Source organism: Panthera leo, chromosome A2, assembly GCF_018350215.1.
Source record: "Panthera leo isolate Ple1 chromosome A2, P.leo_Ple1_pat1.1, whole genome shotgun sequence".
Classification (NCBI taxonomy): Eukaryota; Metazoa; Chordata; class Mammalia; order Carnivora; family Felidae; genus Panthera; species Panthera leo.
The window spans coordinates 115912857-115930275 of record NC_056680.1 but is presented as its reverse complement, the minus strand read 5'-3'; the positions used below and the strand labels follow the sequence as shown (position 1 = coordinate 115930275).

The 17419-nt window shown below is 37.7% G+C and overlaps 1 protein-coding gene across 1 annotated transcript in view; it reads left to right on the top strand.

Moving 5' to 3' along the window:
- The window catches only part of CA2H7orf31 (chromosome A2 C7orf31 homolog), a 42814-nt gene extending 25821 nt beyond the window's left edge, over positions 1-16993 (top strand). The window contains exons 6-10 of the mRNA XM_042920457.1: positions 1406-1587; positions 5108-5196; positions 12129-12303; positions 12596-12687; positions 16112-16993. Coding sequence (XP_042776391.1) covers positions 1406-1587; positions 5108-5196; positions 12129-12303; positions 12596-12687; positions 16112-16933 — 1360 coding nt within the window. The 3' untranslated portion in view covers positions 16934-16993. The remainder of the gene's footprint in view (positions 1-1405; positions 1588-5107; positions 5197-12128; positions 12304-12595; positions 12688-16111) is intronic.
- The last annotated feature ends 426 nt before the right edge of the window (positions 16994-17419 follow it).

Below are 17419 nucleotides of genomic sequence, written 5' to 3'. Positions count from 1 at the left end.
CTGGACATTCTCCCCATGAGGAAAAATGTGTTCATTCCTATTTTATTCACAGTTTGCTCAAACTATAAATGATCGTTTATTTTCAAGCAAATTTATAAGGGGAAGTTAATTTGAGGGAGATGGTTAACTATAATATCCACTGAATTAGACAATGGAAATGTTTATTCAGAATAAGTGGAAATCACTGTGTTGTATATAAAAGGAAGTATACCCAATATTGCTTCACTGAAAGCAGTTACTAGGCTAGTGTTTTTATGACTCTGAGGTACATCAGTGAGTTGGAATTCAGGAATGAATGTCTTGATTCTGTGTTCTAATATCATCACGGAGTTGATGACCTCGTGCCTTGTACCAAGCCATGTAGCCATTGATGTGGTGCTTTTTAAGCAAAATAAATACATCAGAAAAGTTTAGTGATTCACAATAAAATGATGCCATACCCAATGCAAAAATGTGTTCAACTGAGGGAGTTTGTGACAAGGGCAAGAAAACCAAATCTTTCCACAAAAACAGAACGAGCTGGCCTTCATAAATGACTTTTGCTTGAAGTCTAGACTTTTTCTCTTACAAATCAGCCTTAACTTCTTGCGGTATCTATGAGAGATCAGGAACTTGTTAAGAATCTTGGACTGCTAGGTATTTCAGAGAGCCCGTCATGATGCCAAGGCTGCTGAATTCAGTACGGATTTGCATTAGCGGGCCGAGTAAGCAGTAAGGGGCCGGGATCTGGGCCTGGGCCACCGCTGATTGCCAGCTATCAGCTCTCACAAATCTCTGCTAGTTCTTTTAAGAACTCTGCTAGTTCTTCAAATCATAGTAAAATTGTATCCCTGTGGTCTTTTTAACTTGTTGGTTTTTCTTTTTCCCATCAGTTTATCAGCTATTTTTGGCTTTTTGATTTCTAAACAGTACTGTGTACATAAACAGGCAGTATATTTTGTTGATTGACTGCTTAAAAGAAACAGATGGCCTAGGTTGAAAGTTCAAGGCAAGATGGTTGGATATCACTTTGCATACTGAAGCTGAATGCCCAGAAATGATTCCATAAAATAAAGCACTGGGATCCTGTTAAAACAAGAGGCAGGAATTGAAAACAACTAGAAAAACTACAGATTTCATGTATCTTCTGCATTAGTTGTGAAAATTATTCACAGATAAAGAATTCAGTTATGATTTATTTTAAAAAGTAATTTTTATTTCTCTAGCAAAATTAGGAAAATATGTTTCGTGGCACATATTCCACCAGAAAGCTAACTCCAGGAGTATAGGGGCCTTGGCTCACTGTCGTATCCTCAGAAATAGAATAGTACCAGTCACAAAGAAGGATCCCAATAAATATTTGATGATTAATTTTTTTCAATTGCATTTCTTTCTATTCTGTTTTGTTTGCTCAACTAAATTTCAGAGAAACCTGCTCCCCATATCCGATTGAACACCCCTACCACACACACATCTCAGGTGGTGCCATGTTCCCGACCTTTATATCACCTAAGGATCCTTACACTGGCATTAAAGCCCGAAGCCAACGGCCGTTTCCTCCCACGGTGCCAACGAAGGCTTACGATACGACGATTTTGAAAACGAGAGGTAAAATGTGGTTTGGTATCAGAACAGTATTAATTCTTCTCATATTTGAATTTTATTCAATTAATAAAATCAAAGAAAGGAGGGCAAAGGACTCAAGACACAAAAGTGTGACCCATCAGATTAGGAAAGTTGTTCCTAACTGGCTGTGCTTTAGAATCACCGGGAACCCTACCACAAACCAAGTAAATCAGATTTTCCGCAGGTGCTCTTAACTTTTCTTCTTTATACAGCCTTCCATGCTAGAAGCAGAAACCAAACATTGTAGAATTAGTTGTTTTTATTCTACCTGTTTTTTCTATTTTTATTTCCTTCCTGCTTTCTCTTATGGCTTAGCTTTTAAAAATTTTATCCTAGCTCAGGTAATTAGCACAAGGGACAATATTTGGTTCAGAGCATCAGGGTCTAGACATAGGTATAGCAGTTGTGATGAAAGTGAGACAATGTCATTAAAACAAGACTCAGAAAGTAATAGGAACAATTTGTTTAGGTCCTCTTAACACCTTGGGGCATCTTCTTGCAGAAGCAAACCTTGGGGTCTTTCCAGATGTGTTGTATTAGGATGGTAAGCCCATTCACTAGTCATCAAGTCTCTCCCACACTAGATATCTTAAAACAGAGAAGAAGCCTATGGAGAAAGACTGAAAATACTACAGAAGAGGTAACCGAAGGTGACAGAAAAGGTGCATGTTAGGCAGAGAGAAACATTTGTTGAATGAATTTAGGCTGTGATGTAGGTAAGACCCAAGAAATGTCCTATAATGCAGTGCCACTGTACATAAATATTTGGACCCAAATGTTTGCCATCATTAGTATCAACCTCCGTACCTTACTAGGAGACAGCAGTAATATTTTGAAAGACAGTATAGTGGAGTGTTTAAACATGGACTATGCAGTCAGATGGCATGGGTAGAATTCTAGCTCTGCCACTCTGCCACTTACTCCCCATGGACCATAGAAAAGTTTCTTAACTTCTTTGCCTCCACTTCTCAATCTATAAAATGGGACTATGAGCACCTACTTCATAGATACCAGAGATAAGTGTTAGCAGTTACTACTTTATTACTCTCTACCCATATAATGATTCCAGTATGTGTGCCACATACTGAATTTCTTCATTACCTCTTAGTCCAATCATGGATAAAAGGTAGTGAAATCTGTATCAAATATATAGATATATAGACATCTACATACATATAAATACACTCAACTCTAAATGATACACATACATACATATATACATGTAAATACATGGGAGGCTGGGGTGGGAAGAGCTGTGCAAAAGAACTACAAGATAGGATGCCAAGCAACTGAAATTTGTATGATCTTATTAGGCAAAGTGTTAAAGTTAATTTATTTTTTTCAATCCCTGAATTAGATAATTTCTAAAATTACATGAAGTGCATAGAGTTAACAAGAAATCAGAGAAATGTGTGCAGAATTTATAAAAACACTTTTCAGTGCAGTTGTAGGTCACAGACTAAAGTAAGTTACCACCATCATTACCCACTCTTCCAAGCATCCACCTGTTCTGACCAGTTAGTCACTCTTAGAGGACCTTAAAAAGATGAGTATATTGGGGCGCCTGGGTGGCTCAGTCGGTTAAGCCTCCAACGTCAACTCAGGTCATGATCTTGCAGTTGGTGAGTTCAAGTCCTGTGTTGGGCTCTGTGCTGACAGCTCAGAGCCTGGAAGCCTGTTTCAGATTCTGTGTCTCCCTCTCTCTCTGCCCCTCCCCGCCTCATGCTCTGTCTCTCTCACTCTCAAAAATGAATAAATGTTACAAAAAAATTTTATCTAGGACCAAAAATGCAAAATTTGTTCTGATATGTAAATATTTTATAGAAATCCACAAGAAAACACTAACATGTTTATCAAACAATAAGCAAAAGACAAGGGATGACAATTTAATTACAAAAGACCGAAAGAAATGTTTTTAAAAAAGAAGCAAGTTCAGGGGTGCCTGGGTGGCTCAGCTGGTTAAGCGTCCGACTTCGGTTCAGATCATGACCTCATAGTTTGTGACTTTGAACCCCGTGTCGGGCTCTGTGCTGACAGCTCAGAGCCTGGAGCCTGTTTCAGATTCTGTGTCTCCCTCTCTGCCCTTCTCCCACTCGCACTGTCCCTCCCTCTCTCCCAAAACTAAACATTTTTTTTTTTTTTAAAGATGAGTATATTGTAATAACCCTTCTAAAAGACCTTTCCAGGGGTGACTGGGTGGCTCAGTTGGTTAAGCATCTGATGTCGGCTCAGGTCATAATCTCACGGCTTGTGGGTTCAAGCCCCGCATCGGACTCTATGCTGACAGCTCAGAGCCTGGAGCCTGCTTCTTATTCTGTATCTCCTTCTCTCTCTGTGCACCCCGCCCCCCATGCTCGCGCACGTGCTCTCTCTCTCTCAAAAATAAATAAACATTAAAAAAAATTTTTTAAAAGACCTTTCCAAAAACTACTATACTACCACATTAGGTTTTCTACACTTATTTGAATTCTTCTTTAATAGAAAGACATAGAAGAGTGCCTTAGTACCAGATTGCCTGAGTTTGAATTATTCCGCTTACTAGCTGTGTGATCTTAGGCAAATTGCTTATTTTTGTTGTGCCTCAGTTTCCTCATCTGTTAAAGTGGAAGTAATTGTACCTTACAAATAGCAATGTGAGTGTATACATAAAACAGTACACAGTTTTATGTACACAGTAAATGTTCAATATATGCCAGCCTTTGTTCTTATTACATATGAGGACAGATGTTCAGAGCATTCTTTTTTTTTTTTTTTTTTTTTTAAGTTTATTTACTTTGAGACAGAGAGAGAAAGAAAGAGACAGAGACAGAGACAGAAACAGAGAGTGAGCTGGGGAGGGGCACAGCAAGAGAGACAGAATCCCAAGCAGGCTCCACACTGCCAGAGTGGAACTCACAAACCTGACCCAAAATCTATAGTCAGACACTTAACCGACTGAGCCACCCAGGCGCCCCAGAGCATTCTTTAATGTGGAACTTCTTAGAGGACCAGAGGAGACCATGCTATATCTGATAAAGCTTATCAGACTACCACTAATACCTAAGAAGCTACGTTCTTTAAAATGTTCTCTTTCAGTACCTTTTTGGTAAGCAAATACTAATTCTATTTCTTGATATTTAGGCAGGGAAAGCCCAAAACAAGTAGTACAGAAATGTATTTACTAAGCCTTCAGAGACCAAAAGAGGACCCAGGAAAATTTAAACTTAAAAGTTATAACTTACCTAAGAATCCCCTTCGTTAACAAGAAAGGTACATTTCTACTGCCCCCTCATATTGCTGGCAACACTTGGGTTAGAGACTCATTCTTGCTCTGTGTGGCCCACATGCTGCTCATCAAGGGGAGCAAGAATTAAGCAATGCTCTAATACACTAGCTAAAATATGCACCCTCATTCCTCTCTATCTCCTATCATCTTGTTTCTGTTTATTGCACCCCAAAATCCCATTCATAGAAAACTGTTATTGCATATTCAGAATAACAGCACTCTTCCTGAAAATTTCAGGTAACCCTTACAGATATGAACTGCTTGATTTTCCAATGGATTCAAAGAAGAAAGCCTTGAATTGGCCAGGTCAGGGTGTATATTATGATGTAAGTATCTTTTAAATATGTGTTTAAAACAAAGTAAAAATGTTTTTACTCTATACATTTATGAAAACCCAAAAGATGGGCTGTTTTATTTTCTATCTGCTTAAAAAACTTGAGATTTTGACCATGATTCACATTTTTTTGTGTGCGTTTCCTTAGCTGATTTCACATACTTTGGGCAGTAAAGTAACATTTCCACAATTACTAAAAAAAAAAAAAAAAAAAAAAAAAATGCTCCCCACTGAAAGAAGGTGGAAGGCTGCATTTCACTCACTGTGTATCCCCCAACCCTATTCTTATAATTCACAGCGTATTAAGTAACTCCAAATATACATAGGACAAATGAAAAATTCTCAGAAAGGTTTACAATTATTATCCCAACCATTATATTTGTGTAGAATCAAAGATAAAAACAGCAGCCACTGTGTATTGAGAAACTGCTACACAATGACCATTCTGGATACAGTATATCACTTAGCCTTTATAATAACTTAAAACGGTTAGTATCATCATCCCCATTTTATAGATGAGGAAACTGGGTCTCAGAGAGTTTGTGGCTATCTCATAATCATTGAACTCAAGCTTGTCGGACTCCACTCTCTGCTCTTAAGCTCTGTACCACGACTCCACGTAGGCAGGGAGAGAAAATTTTTAATCATGAAGGAAAAGATCCGGACATTTGAAAACTATAATAGCCAACATTCATTGACCAATTAGTTTGTGAGAGGCAGTACCAAGTGTTTTCCATATATTATCTTCTTGCATTTAACAATCTATGAGGTAGGCAAGAAATAACTATGCAAGGCTAGAAACATTTGAATTTTAGTTGGGATAACCATTGTGGCAGGCCAGAGTGTGGTCACTGCGGTGTCACACAGTCATCTACGAAATACACAATTTCCTATTTGTTTTTTGTAAAGTTATACATCAGGAAAGATCCTTACAGAATCATCTATCATACTGGACCTCTTTAATTCTTTCAAGCAAAATCTATATCAGAGTATATGAAGAAATATGAGAAGTCATTCGAGAGACCATTCCATCAATACACGTTCTTATGGCCAAAGTCTCCAGTTCAGTGGTTTAGTTTCTTCTTTTAATCTCCCTCACTTCCTCCTGCTCATGAAAATGCCGCTGTCCTCATATCTCAGCCCTCTGCAACAATCTTGACTAGCTCTCCTTTACCTAAGGGTAAATTCCAAGGGTTAACTGAGCTCTGAAGACCCTTCAGAGTCTGGCCTTCCTTCCTTCCTGCAGCCTGGCTCAGCTCGCTGGTCCTTGAACAGGTGGATGGCCATCTCCCACTCTTGGAATGCTCTCCTTTCATGGCCTCTCTGCCTATGCAAAACTTGTTCATTCTTCAAGGCTCAGCTCAACTCTGGTTGTTTCTGCTGCAGAGCAGAAAGTGAACCAAATAAGGAGACCTGCATTCTAGTTATTCCTATACCTGCCATTTGTTCTCTTGGTAATATTAGCAATATTATTTCTGTTCTTTGAGTTTACATTAATAAAATATACCTGTATAATTTCACTAAAATCTGTCCAGCAGACTTCACAGGATATGAGGATTATATGAAGGCTATAAAAAGCACTTTGAAAAATGGAAAGTGCTATAATTTATAAGCATTATTACTCCAACAGAAGTGATTTCCCCTCTTCTGAGTTTCTACAATTATTATAACCAATAACTTTTTACATGTATTTTATATCTTATCAACTCAATTACAAGCTCTCTGAAAGTGGAATATTTTATAATATCTATATTCCCCACAGCACTTTGTACGTAAATATTTTTGACTGATTTATCTGACTCTTCATCCAATGATTAATCCAACTTTCTTAATCTCTTCTAATCTTAATTTTCAATCTTTCAGTTATTCTTCTGGTTTATCCCTAATCCTAATCAAGTTTTGTACTTCGCTGGACAGAAAAATAAAATAAAAATAAATTTGATACTGGGCTTGAAGGCAGTTATCTCATGACTCATCCATTTTTCCCCCTTTAGGATAATACCTATTCTTGTCCTCCTTGCGTTTCACCACTTCACTGGGGAGAGTGGCCAAGGGGTCTTCAACTTTATCTGCAATGTCCTATCTCTGTTAAAGGAGAATATTTTGTATAGTATTTACCTTTCCTGTTGTTAGAGCAGTGGTTCTCAACCTTGGCTGCACATTAGAATCACCTGGGGTGTTTTCAGAAATCCCAGTTCCCAGGCTGTACCCCACCCACATTATAATTGATTACATAATTATAATCAGTATTCTCTGAGGGGGGGAGGAGGCAGAGGGACACTAAGAACTTAAGTAATTCCAGGGGTGCCTTGGTGGCTCTGTCGGTTAAGCATCTGACTCTTGGTTTCAGCTCAGGCCATGATCTCCTGGCTTTGTGGGTTCGAGTCCCGCATCGGGCTCTGTGCCGCCAGCACAGAGCCTGCTTAGGATTCTCTGTCTCCCTCTCTCTACCCCTTCCTCACTTGTGTTGTCTCTGTCTCTCTCAAAATAAATAAATAAACTTAAAAAAAATAACTTAACTAATTCCAGAAATGTATCTCCTGGTTATAAAAAAGAAAACTTCCAGAAACCATATTTTAGTACTTTCTATCTAAGCTGATAAGACAACATGTATAACATTTCGTAAAGAGTACAAATTTTGGGGTGCCTGGCTGGCTCAACTGGTTGGGTGTCAGCTCAGGCTTGACTTGGTTTCAGCTCAGGCCATGATCTCATGGTTTGTAAGTTCAAGCCCCAATTCATTCCATGCTGTTAGCATGGAGCCTGCTTGGGATTCTCTCTTTCCCTTTCTCTCTCTGCCCCTCCTCTGCTCTGTCTGTCTCTCTCTCAAAAATAAATAAACTTGGGGCGCCTGGGTGGCTCAGTCAGTTGAGCGTCCGACTTCGGCTCAGGTCATGATCTCACGGTCTGTGAGTTCGAGCCCCATATCGAGCTCTGGGCTGATGGCTCAGAGCCTGGAGCCTGCTTCCGATTCTGTGTCTCCCTCTCTCTCTGCCCCTTCCCTGCTCATGCTCTGTCTCTCTCTGTCTCAAAAATAAATAAAAACATTTAAAAAAATTAAAAATAAATAAATAAACTTAAAACAAAAATTTTTTTTAAAAGTATAAATTTTAAAGTGGCTCAGCTCCTGGTTCTAAAAATGTGTCAACTGTAGGGGTGCCTGGGTGGCTCAGTCAGTTAAGCACCCGACTTTGGCTCAGATCATGATCTCACGGTTTCTGAGCTCGAGCCTTGCTTCCGGCTCTGTGCTGACAGCTCAGAGCCTGGAGCCTACTTCAGATCCTGTGTCTCCCTCTCTCTCTGCCCCTCCCCTGTTCACGTTCTGTCTCTCTCTCCCTCTCAAAAATAAATAAATAAATAAATAAATAATAAACATTTAAAAATAAAATAAAATTTTTAAAAAAGAAAAAGAAAAAATGAAATAATTTATCAATTGTATAACCCTTGATAATATATTTAATTCTTCAATACCCCAGTCACCTCATAGATAGAACAGGAATAATCATAAACTCTACCTCATAGGGTTGTCTTGAGAATGAAATGCATGTAAAAACACTCAGCACCATATTAGCAGAGAGTAAGCTTATAATAAGTGTAACCTTCTGTCAATGTCATTATTCCAATGATTACAAAACTTTGTTGACCTAGAACATTAAGAAATGGGTGGTCTTGGAAAGGGGAATATTCTAAATAAGAGTTTAACCTTTTAAAAATTAAGTTCTGGGCCTTAATTTTAACACTATTTTAAATGTCATTTTGCTTTCATCCTTTTACATTCCATATATATGAAGCCTGTGCCCTCAAGAGTCACAGAAATCTAGGTACCTCTTTCCCACCCACTCCCCAGAGACACCCTACCTTTTTATCTCTTTGGCCTGACCCAGTTTTCCTTTCCTCAAGAGATTTTGTCTCTTCCTCAAATGGCCAAAGATTTTTTGTTCTATTTCTCAAGAGCCAAAGCATCTGGTCTTAGCTTTTGCAATATGAAAATATTCTTTGGGATAATATCTACCTTGTAATCATCTTTTGAGTAAGATAAAATATAATAACCACAGAGGTCAAGTGACATAAACTTCCCTAACTTTGGACTATCTGAAATATTTTAAGGAACAATTTTAAAAGCCTAACCGAGCCTACTATCCATTATTCCTTATCTGTAAATATTTGGAAAGACCTTTGGCTTCTCTTGCAAAGAGGATCCACTTATACCATCCTTACAGAGGAATGTGGTTTCCTTCTTGAACCACCAGCCCTCTTTCTAATCTAAAGTGCCCATCCCCCTCCTAGAGATATATTTCTCATTCCTAGGACAGTTCCATCTCTATATTGAAAACTGGCCAACTCTTCACTTCAAATATCCCTGACTCTTTACACTCTTCCAAAACACCACAGGTTACAATACAATTTCCCATTCCCTATTTTCTTCCTCTGTGCCCTTGCCTGCATTTTAGTAGATCACTGCTGTTACTTAAACTAGATTAAGACACAAGATTAATCCAGCCCCTCAGAACAATATTTGAAAAAAGTCCTTATTTCTAAGCTCGCTTTGCAAATCATTGTAAAGATAAAGAGAACAGAAAGGGTTTTCTTTAGCCCTGAATAAGCAAACCACATATTAGTTAAAGGTTTATAGAGGTGGTTATTGAATACTTGAGACAGTTTTCTAACAAGTGCCTTTTATCATGACTATTCTATATGTGGAAAATGGGGAGCACTCCAACCTCACAGAGTTGCTATAATCAGCATCACCCTTAGGTCCAGGAATTTTAGAAGGCCCCGTGCCTTTAGGGCCCAGCTCTGGCCTTCCTCTGGCTACACCCCTCCCTATGGGACAGGATGTTTATGGGAACAAGACAATCTGTCCATCTAGAGCCCATGCTCCCCAGGCTCCCACCCCAGACTGATGTTACACTGCAGAATTCCCTAAAAAAATGGCTTTGAATGCAGTACTAGGGCCTTCACGAGGTCTCTTCCCCAGGTCCATCCTCCCAGGGATTGACAGTGCTCCAAGCCAGTATCTACCACAGGGCCAAAGCAGTTGCCAAGTGATGGCTGTTTGCTGGAAGTAGAGGTAATAGGTATAATGGAGCTTGAACTTGAGGGCCAGGGTACCCTTATATATAAGGCACTTCACCATTTGGGATGGAATTGGGGGTAGGAAGAAAGCAGCAAGTGATGTTGAGGCCAGGGGCCAGCAGCTAGCTCTTTTTGAACCAGTGTCCCCACTGCAGTCTAGTAAGTCTAAATTTGAACTTGGTCTTCCAAGTTGTCATGAAGGTATTTTGTCAAGGTAGGAAAATGGAACATATTTATTTAACAGCTTATTTGCTTGATTTATAAATTAAACTATTTAGGAGCACCTGGGTGGCTCAGTCAGTTAAGTGGCCAACCCTTGATCTTTGCTCAGGTTATGATCTTGAGGTTCATGGGACTGAGCCTTGCATTGGGCTCCATGCTGGCAGCATGGAGCCTGCTTGGGATTCTCTCTCTCCATCTCTCTCTACCCTCCCTCCTACATGCACACATGTACATGCTCACTCTCTCTCTCTCTCTCTCAAAATAAATAAACTTAAAAATAAAATAAAGTAAAATGAAATAAAGTAAAATAAAATAAAATAAAATAAAGTAAAATGAAATAAAGTAAAATGAAATAAAGTAAAATAAAATAAAATGAAATAAAATAAAAAAGTAAAGTAAAATGAAATAAAGTAAAATTAAATAAAGTAAAATAAAATAAAATGAAATAAAGTAAAATGAAATAAAGTAAAATGAAATAAAGTAAAATAAAATAAAATGAAATAAAATAAAAAAGTAAAGTAAAATGAAATAAAGTAAAATTAAATAAAGTAAAATAAAATAAAAGAAAATGAAATAAAATAAAATAAAATAATTTACACTAATAGAATGTAGGGTCTCAATATAGCCCCAGGACCTGCAAACGTTAAGGATAGGCTTTGTTCAGGACAAGTGCATAGTGTTCATGAAAGTTAATTCCATACTTTCCACCACCATCCATACCTCTGCTCTTGCTGTTCCTTTGGCCTCCCTATCTCTGCATGTCCTTCAAGGCCTATTTTCTGTGGTATGACATAACATGGGCTCTTGTCTCCTCCATTCTTCTCTGCTCCCCACTTTACTTTCCTGTTCAGTTAGAATCAATCTCTCCCTCCTCAGAACTTACCAATAATTCTTTCTTGACCTCTTTTATAACAGTTACTTTTCATCTTAGAGTCATTTATGTTCATTCCTTCTCTCCTCTTCTAGCCAATACATCCCTGGATGACTTGTTTCTGGTCCATCCTTGTTCCCTGCCACTACCTTGCATATATAGGTGCTCAGTAAATATTTACTGAGTACGCTCAATCTGAGAAAAAGGTGAATTTCTAAATACCCAAAGAGACTTCAATGAACCTCATTCATTCATTCACTTTTACATACACCTCCTTTTGAAAATACAAAATAAACTCCATTGTAAAGTTATACTGATAGAAGGAAAAATTTTATTTGAATTTAAATGACTTAAACTTCATCAGAAATCCATAAAATATATCAAGTGGTGCCATTTCTGACAAGGAAAGAGAAGTGGGAAACACAATTTTGGCTGAATTTAGCCAAAGGAGTACCTCAGAACACTTATCTCTAATAAAATTTTACTGGAGGTAGAGTATTCTCAGGGACATTTCTCCAAGGTATGTTATCAGATAGAGTCCGTGCTAAAGCAAAAAACTCATCATTCATGTGATAAAATACTGTGTTTAACTCTAAATATGGTTAAGTTGCAGAATATTAGTGATTAATGAAGAAAAAAATCATATCTGACTTCAGCCTAGAATTTCCTTTATGCTCCTTCTTGCTAAGATAGTGAATCAGCCCTATTCTACTAGATGGCATTAATAAAAATAAACTTTGATGTTCATATTCTAGTTTCCTAAATGTGTTGGAAAGAACAAGCCAGTGTTCTACCCAAAACCTCCTAAAACCTTCGCTCCTAACACTTCTTTAAATTCGTGGGACCCGATTAACTCTCTAAAAGAAGCCAATATACAAAGAAATCTTGAGAGGTCCCACTGGATCACTTCATATGCTCATGATTTTACAGGTATGGGTTTACTTTAATACAAGTAAAAAGAAGAAAATTAGAATATTTGACAAATGCTGTTACCAGCTTGCATCTTCTAATATTTTCCCCTGTTTCTTAACCTGAATACTAATAGAAATTAGGGTGGGTAGTAAGCTTCTCTTAGCGGGGAACTGGGAGGTAAAACTGTTTTCAATTTATTCATTCTAATTATATTACAAAGGGAAATGGGTAAGTTTTTCTATAAAATGTCATTTAAGAGCCATCCTTCATTTACTCTAACAAAGTAATAAGATGTGATGTTTCCATTAAGGTCTGGGGCCCATGAACCCCCTTGAACTGGATGATTACCATGAAAAGGAGAGAGCAGAGTTAACTGGACAGATAAGATTTGACCCAGAGCCTGTAAGTAATTGCAGTCAACTCGCAGTTACATAGGGGGAAAGTATCCAAGTGTTAGGCCCCTTCTTGCTTTACCCAGTTTTTATTTGCTTCATGAGTACTGGTGACCAAGCTAACAAAAGGAAAATTTAACTCATTATAGAAGTTAGTTTTGAATTGATCTGAACTGCTTTAAATACCTTTGCCCACTATTACAAAGAACAAGCGAGGTTTCTTTTCCTATTCCCAGTGCTGGTGTTTTGAGGGTTTGGTTTTGTTGTTTTTTTTTTTAAGTTTATTTATTTTGAGAGAGCGAAAGAGCATGAGAGCGCATGAACAGGGAAGGGACAGAGAGAGAGAAGGAGAGAGAGAGAATCCCAAGCAAGCCTGCAGTGTCAGTGCAACCAATGCAGGCCTCAAACTCATGAACTGTAAGATCATAACCTGAGCCGAAATCAAGAGTTGAGAGGCTTAACCAACTGAGCCATCCAGGCGCCCACTGAAATTCTGTTTAAAAAACAGATTTTCTACTATGCTACTGTTGCTAGAATTTACAAAGGAATAGGTTTACAAATGCTTACCCTTTAATGAGATTCTTAATAATTCTATGAACGTTTATATACTTGTATATCTTGTACATTACCACTGCTTTTGAAGAGATAAAGCCTGATATTCACAATTGAGAGTTGGCTAAATTGCAATTGAAAGCCAATAAATTCTCTGCAAATATCAATACAAATTTCTTAATTGATTATGTGAAATGGCCTGAAAGAAATGATCAAGCCCGTTACTGACAGAAATTATAGTCTGTTGGATTACTTATATATACATGAAATAAAATAATTTAACAATAGACATATATGCTATTTTATCTGGGGCCTAGATTTTATCCTCTAAAGCTACACGGTTTTTAAAACAAAATTAGTATTTCCAAAGATATAAACCGTAGAATTTAGACTGAACTGAACACATTTATTTTACATTAGCTTTGGTATTTCCCAAGGTGATAAAAAAATCATAACACCTGAAATAGTTATACAGACTGTGATTTATCATTCACTGAAGGGTTTTTTTTACTTTTCACTTGCAACAAATATTCTCTAAGGCTAGAAAGCACTATACATGTACTCCAACGTTGTCAAGTGTGTTCATCAACTATCCAGATTTCCACAGATTTGACCCTGTAGAGTCCAGCCCTTCAGGAAGCAGCTTTATCATTTTTACAAAGAAATACATGTACAGTTATATAAAGAATGTTTGCCAAGTATATTATATGCAAAATTATTGTGCAAGTAAACCATCAACTAAATTTTTATTAATAATAAGATAAAATACGCCTAAAATAAAGTTTAAAAGTTTTAGGGGTGCCTGGGTGGCTCACTCAGTCGGTTGTTTCCAGCTTGGTTTCAGCTCGGGTCACGATCTCACAGTTCATGGGTTCGATCTTCGCATCAGGTTCCAAACTAACAGCACAGAGCCTGTTTGAGATTCCCTCTCCCTGTCTCACTCTCTGTCTCTCTCTCCCCCCATCCACTCTCTGCCCCTCCCCCACTTGTGCATGCATGCATGTTCTCTCTCTCTCAAAATAAATAACTTTAAAAAAATAAGTGAAAGTAAGTTTTAGTGCCTCTTTCTGGTTTCTGACTAAGACATGAATAACAGACTCTGGGAAGGCATGTTTTAGTGGTAATAAGTGTATGAAGTATTTTGTTACAGTAGAATGAAATAAAGATACTAAAAACTGCTTCTTGCATAAAGGGGTCCTGTCCAAGGAGGATATGATATACCCCACACTTTTTTGTTTATGACAAATTTAACAAAGTATTTTAAAGAGCTGGGGTTTCTTCTAGTATCTACTGAAACCTAACTAGCTAAAGGTTATAACAGATTTGTTAATAATAGATGGAAATTCCTCCAACTCTGATAAATTAGGATCCAAGAAGACACTCCTAACTCAGTTTTGTTTTCTACATCCAAACTCCAGTTACTGTTTTCTCACCATTCTCATTTTTATTGCCTCTGCTATCGATTCCATTATCACCATCCATCCATTCTGTTAGTTTTTCTTCAACATACTATCTTAAAAATCTTGACAGTTATGGAACATTGAAATAATTTTACAACTAACATCCATGCACCCGCCACCTAGATTCTACCATCGGCATTTTGCTATACTTACTTTATCACATAATCTATCCATCTTTCCATCTCTTCAGCCACCCATCAATACACTTTATTATGTTTTATGCATTTGAGAGAAATTGCAGACACTAGGATACTTCATCCTTAAACAATCAGCATGCATATCATTAAACAGAGTTCAATCTGTTGCAGCTTTTCTTTTAAGGCAAAATACACATTCAATGAAATTGCACATATTTTAAGTGCATGTTCACTGAGTTCTGACAAACGCGTACACCTTTGTAACCCAAACACCTATCAATACATTAAATATTACCATCATTCCAGAAAGTTTCCCCATGCCCCTTTCTAATCAACTCCTCCCTCTTATTCCTATACCCCCACTGACATATATCTATTAGTAAACTTGTAAATACACTACTTTTGCAGTTACCAGACATGATTCATAATATCTGTAAAATATCTCAAAAAGCACAGATAGAACAAGCCCCCCGCAGACTGCTGTTTAAGACAGCACATCACTGGTCTCAGCATCACTCAAGATGTTTGTTACAAAAGCAGATTCCCGGAGCACCTGGGTGGCTCAGTCAGTGAAGCATCCGACTCTTGGTTTCGGCTCAGGTCATGATCTCACGGTTCATGAGTTCAAGCCCCACATCCTGCAGTGTGAAGCCTGCTTAGGATACTCTCTCTCTCCTTTTCTCTCTGCCCCTCACTCTGCTTGTGCTCTCTTGTTCTCTCTCTCTCAATAAATAAATAAACTTAAAAAAAAAAAAAAAAGCAGATTCCTGAGCTCCACTGCAGAATCACAGTCTCTGAATCACAGTCTCAAGTGGATCAAGCTTAGGAATCTCATTTTCCCCAGCTCCAAAGCTGATTCTGATTCAACCGAGGTTTAAGAACCCTTGCATTGGAAAGCTTTCACTGAGATTTAAATAACCACACATAACCTTCAACATCATCTGTTGGAGATGGCAGAAATTCTGCTCAAGTGATTCTCTTATATCTTTGAACATTTGAAAGCAAAGAGTTCCTACACAGAGGAATTTTTCCATAGCCAAGTGAAAACATCCCCTTTCCCTATCAGCAAAAACCAGCAGAAGAGAAAAACATGTGTTTATTAGGACCCAAATGTCAATGTCTGTAAATAAATAAATAAATAAGCAAACATTGCAATGTGCACTCCTACACCCATTCTACATTTACTCAGTGAAAACAGGTACAAATTTGACCTGCCGTTTGTGGTGATACCCTTACAATGCCAGATTTATTAACTGATTTTCTCCTTTTTATCCCACCACTACAGCAAGAAAAATTCCATCCTGTCTTAAAACCTCCAAGACCCCTAGCAGGACGAATTGCTCGACTGATGCAGAACCGACGGCCTCTGGAGGCTGTTGTCCAGCAGAGACCACATTCCTGTCCAGATTGTACCCCTAGAGTTTTGTGTAATTTTCATACCTTTGTACCCAGTTCTACAGAAATGATGGCACTTAGTGATAACACACTGGCAGGTGTCACCCATAAAAAACAGGAAATTGAAGACAAGATTAAGGAAGAACAAAGTTTGCTATCTACCTATGCATCCCCACCTTGTTACCCAACAAGAGATCTGACTAACGTTTGCGACATAAAAATATCTCCAAAAATCACGGATACTAAGAAGATAAAAGATTTGTACTGGAGACAGCTGGCATTAAAACCCCAACCTATACCTTGCTATAGCCCAAACCATTACATTCAGTATGAGCATCTAAAACCTGCCATACGTGACCCGTGTACTATGTGTCAAAACTCTGTTAGCTTTAGTAAGCCTACTATTTTAGAAAGTAAATCAGACTTGGAAGCTTTTGATTTCGAACATTTTTTAAGTAAGCCAGAAGAAAGGCTGACCTTGAACACAGAAAACAATGAGGAGACAAGACCCATTCTGGGTTGGATTCCTAGAGCTGGAGTGGCCAAGCCTCAGACTGACCTGCTAGGGCTTAAGAACTCTTTTTCAAAAACTGGTGCACAAAAACGTTTCCATAAATCAATTCTAGAAGACCATAAAGACCTCAGGGATAAGGAGCATTCAGGGATGAAACACCAATTCTATGGCTATAATTCCTATTATTTCTATAATTGAGATTTTCATCCTTTCCTTCAAAACCCAGCCTCTTGCAAGAAAAGTAAAAATTTAACAGAATTTCTTCCATGTTGTTGGATTCTGTTTTCTAGAAAAGCCATAATGACCTTGTTATGAAGTTTATGTTTTCAGGAATTTTAAGTTAGGATCTAGTCAGAGGAACCCATAAAAAGGGGATGTTCTTACTTCCTGAAAAGTTTAACAATTCGGCAATAAAATATTAGAACCAGAAAATTTTATAGTCTTTAATCTCATTTTCAAATTATACTCCAAGGTAATTTTCCAAAATCATGAAAAACAATGTGTATGACAAAGTTTACATCATTGTTTTCCAGAAATGAGTATTTCAAATTCATATGCCCAGTAATTGACAGATGTCTATACAAACTATAGTACCTTAATAAAATAAATATGTGAACATTGTCCCCTTTTGTAAATGTTTGTACAAACTAACATCAAATACAAAAGACAAAATTCAAATGCCCA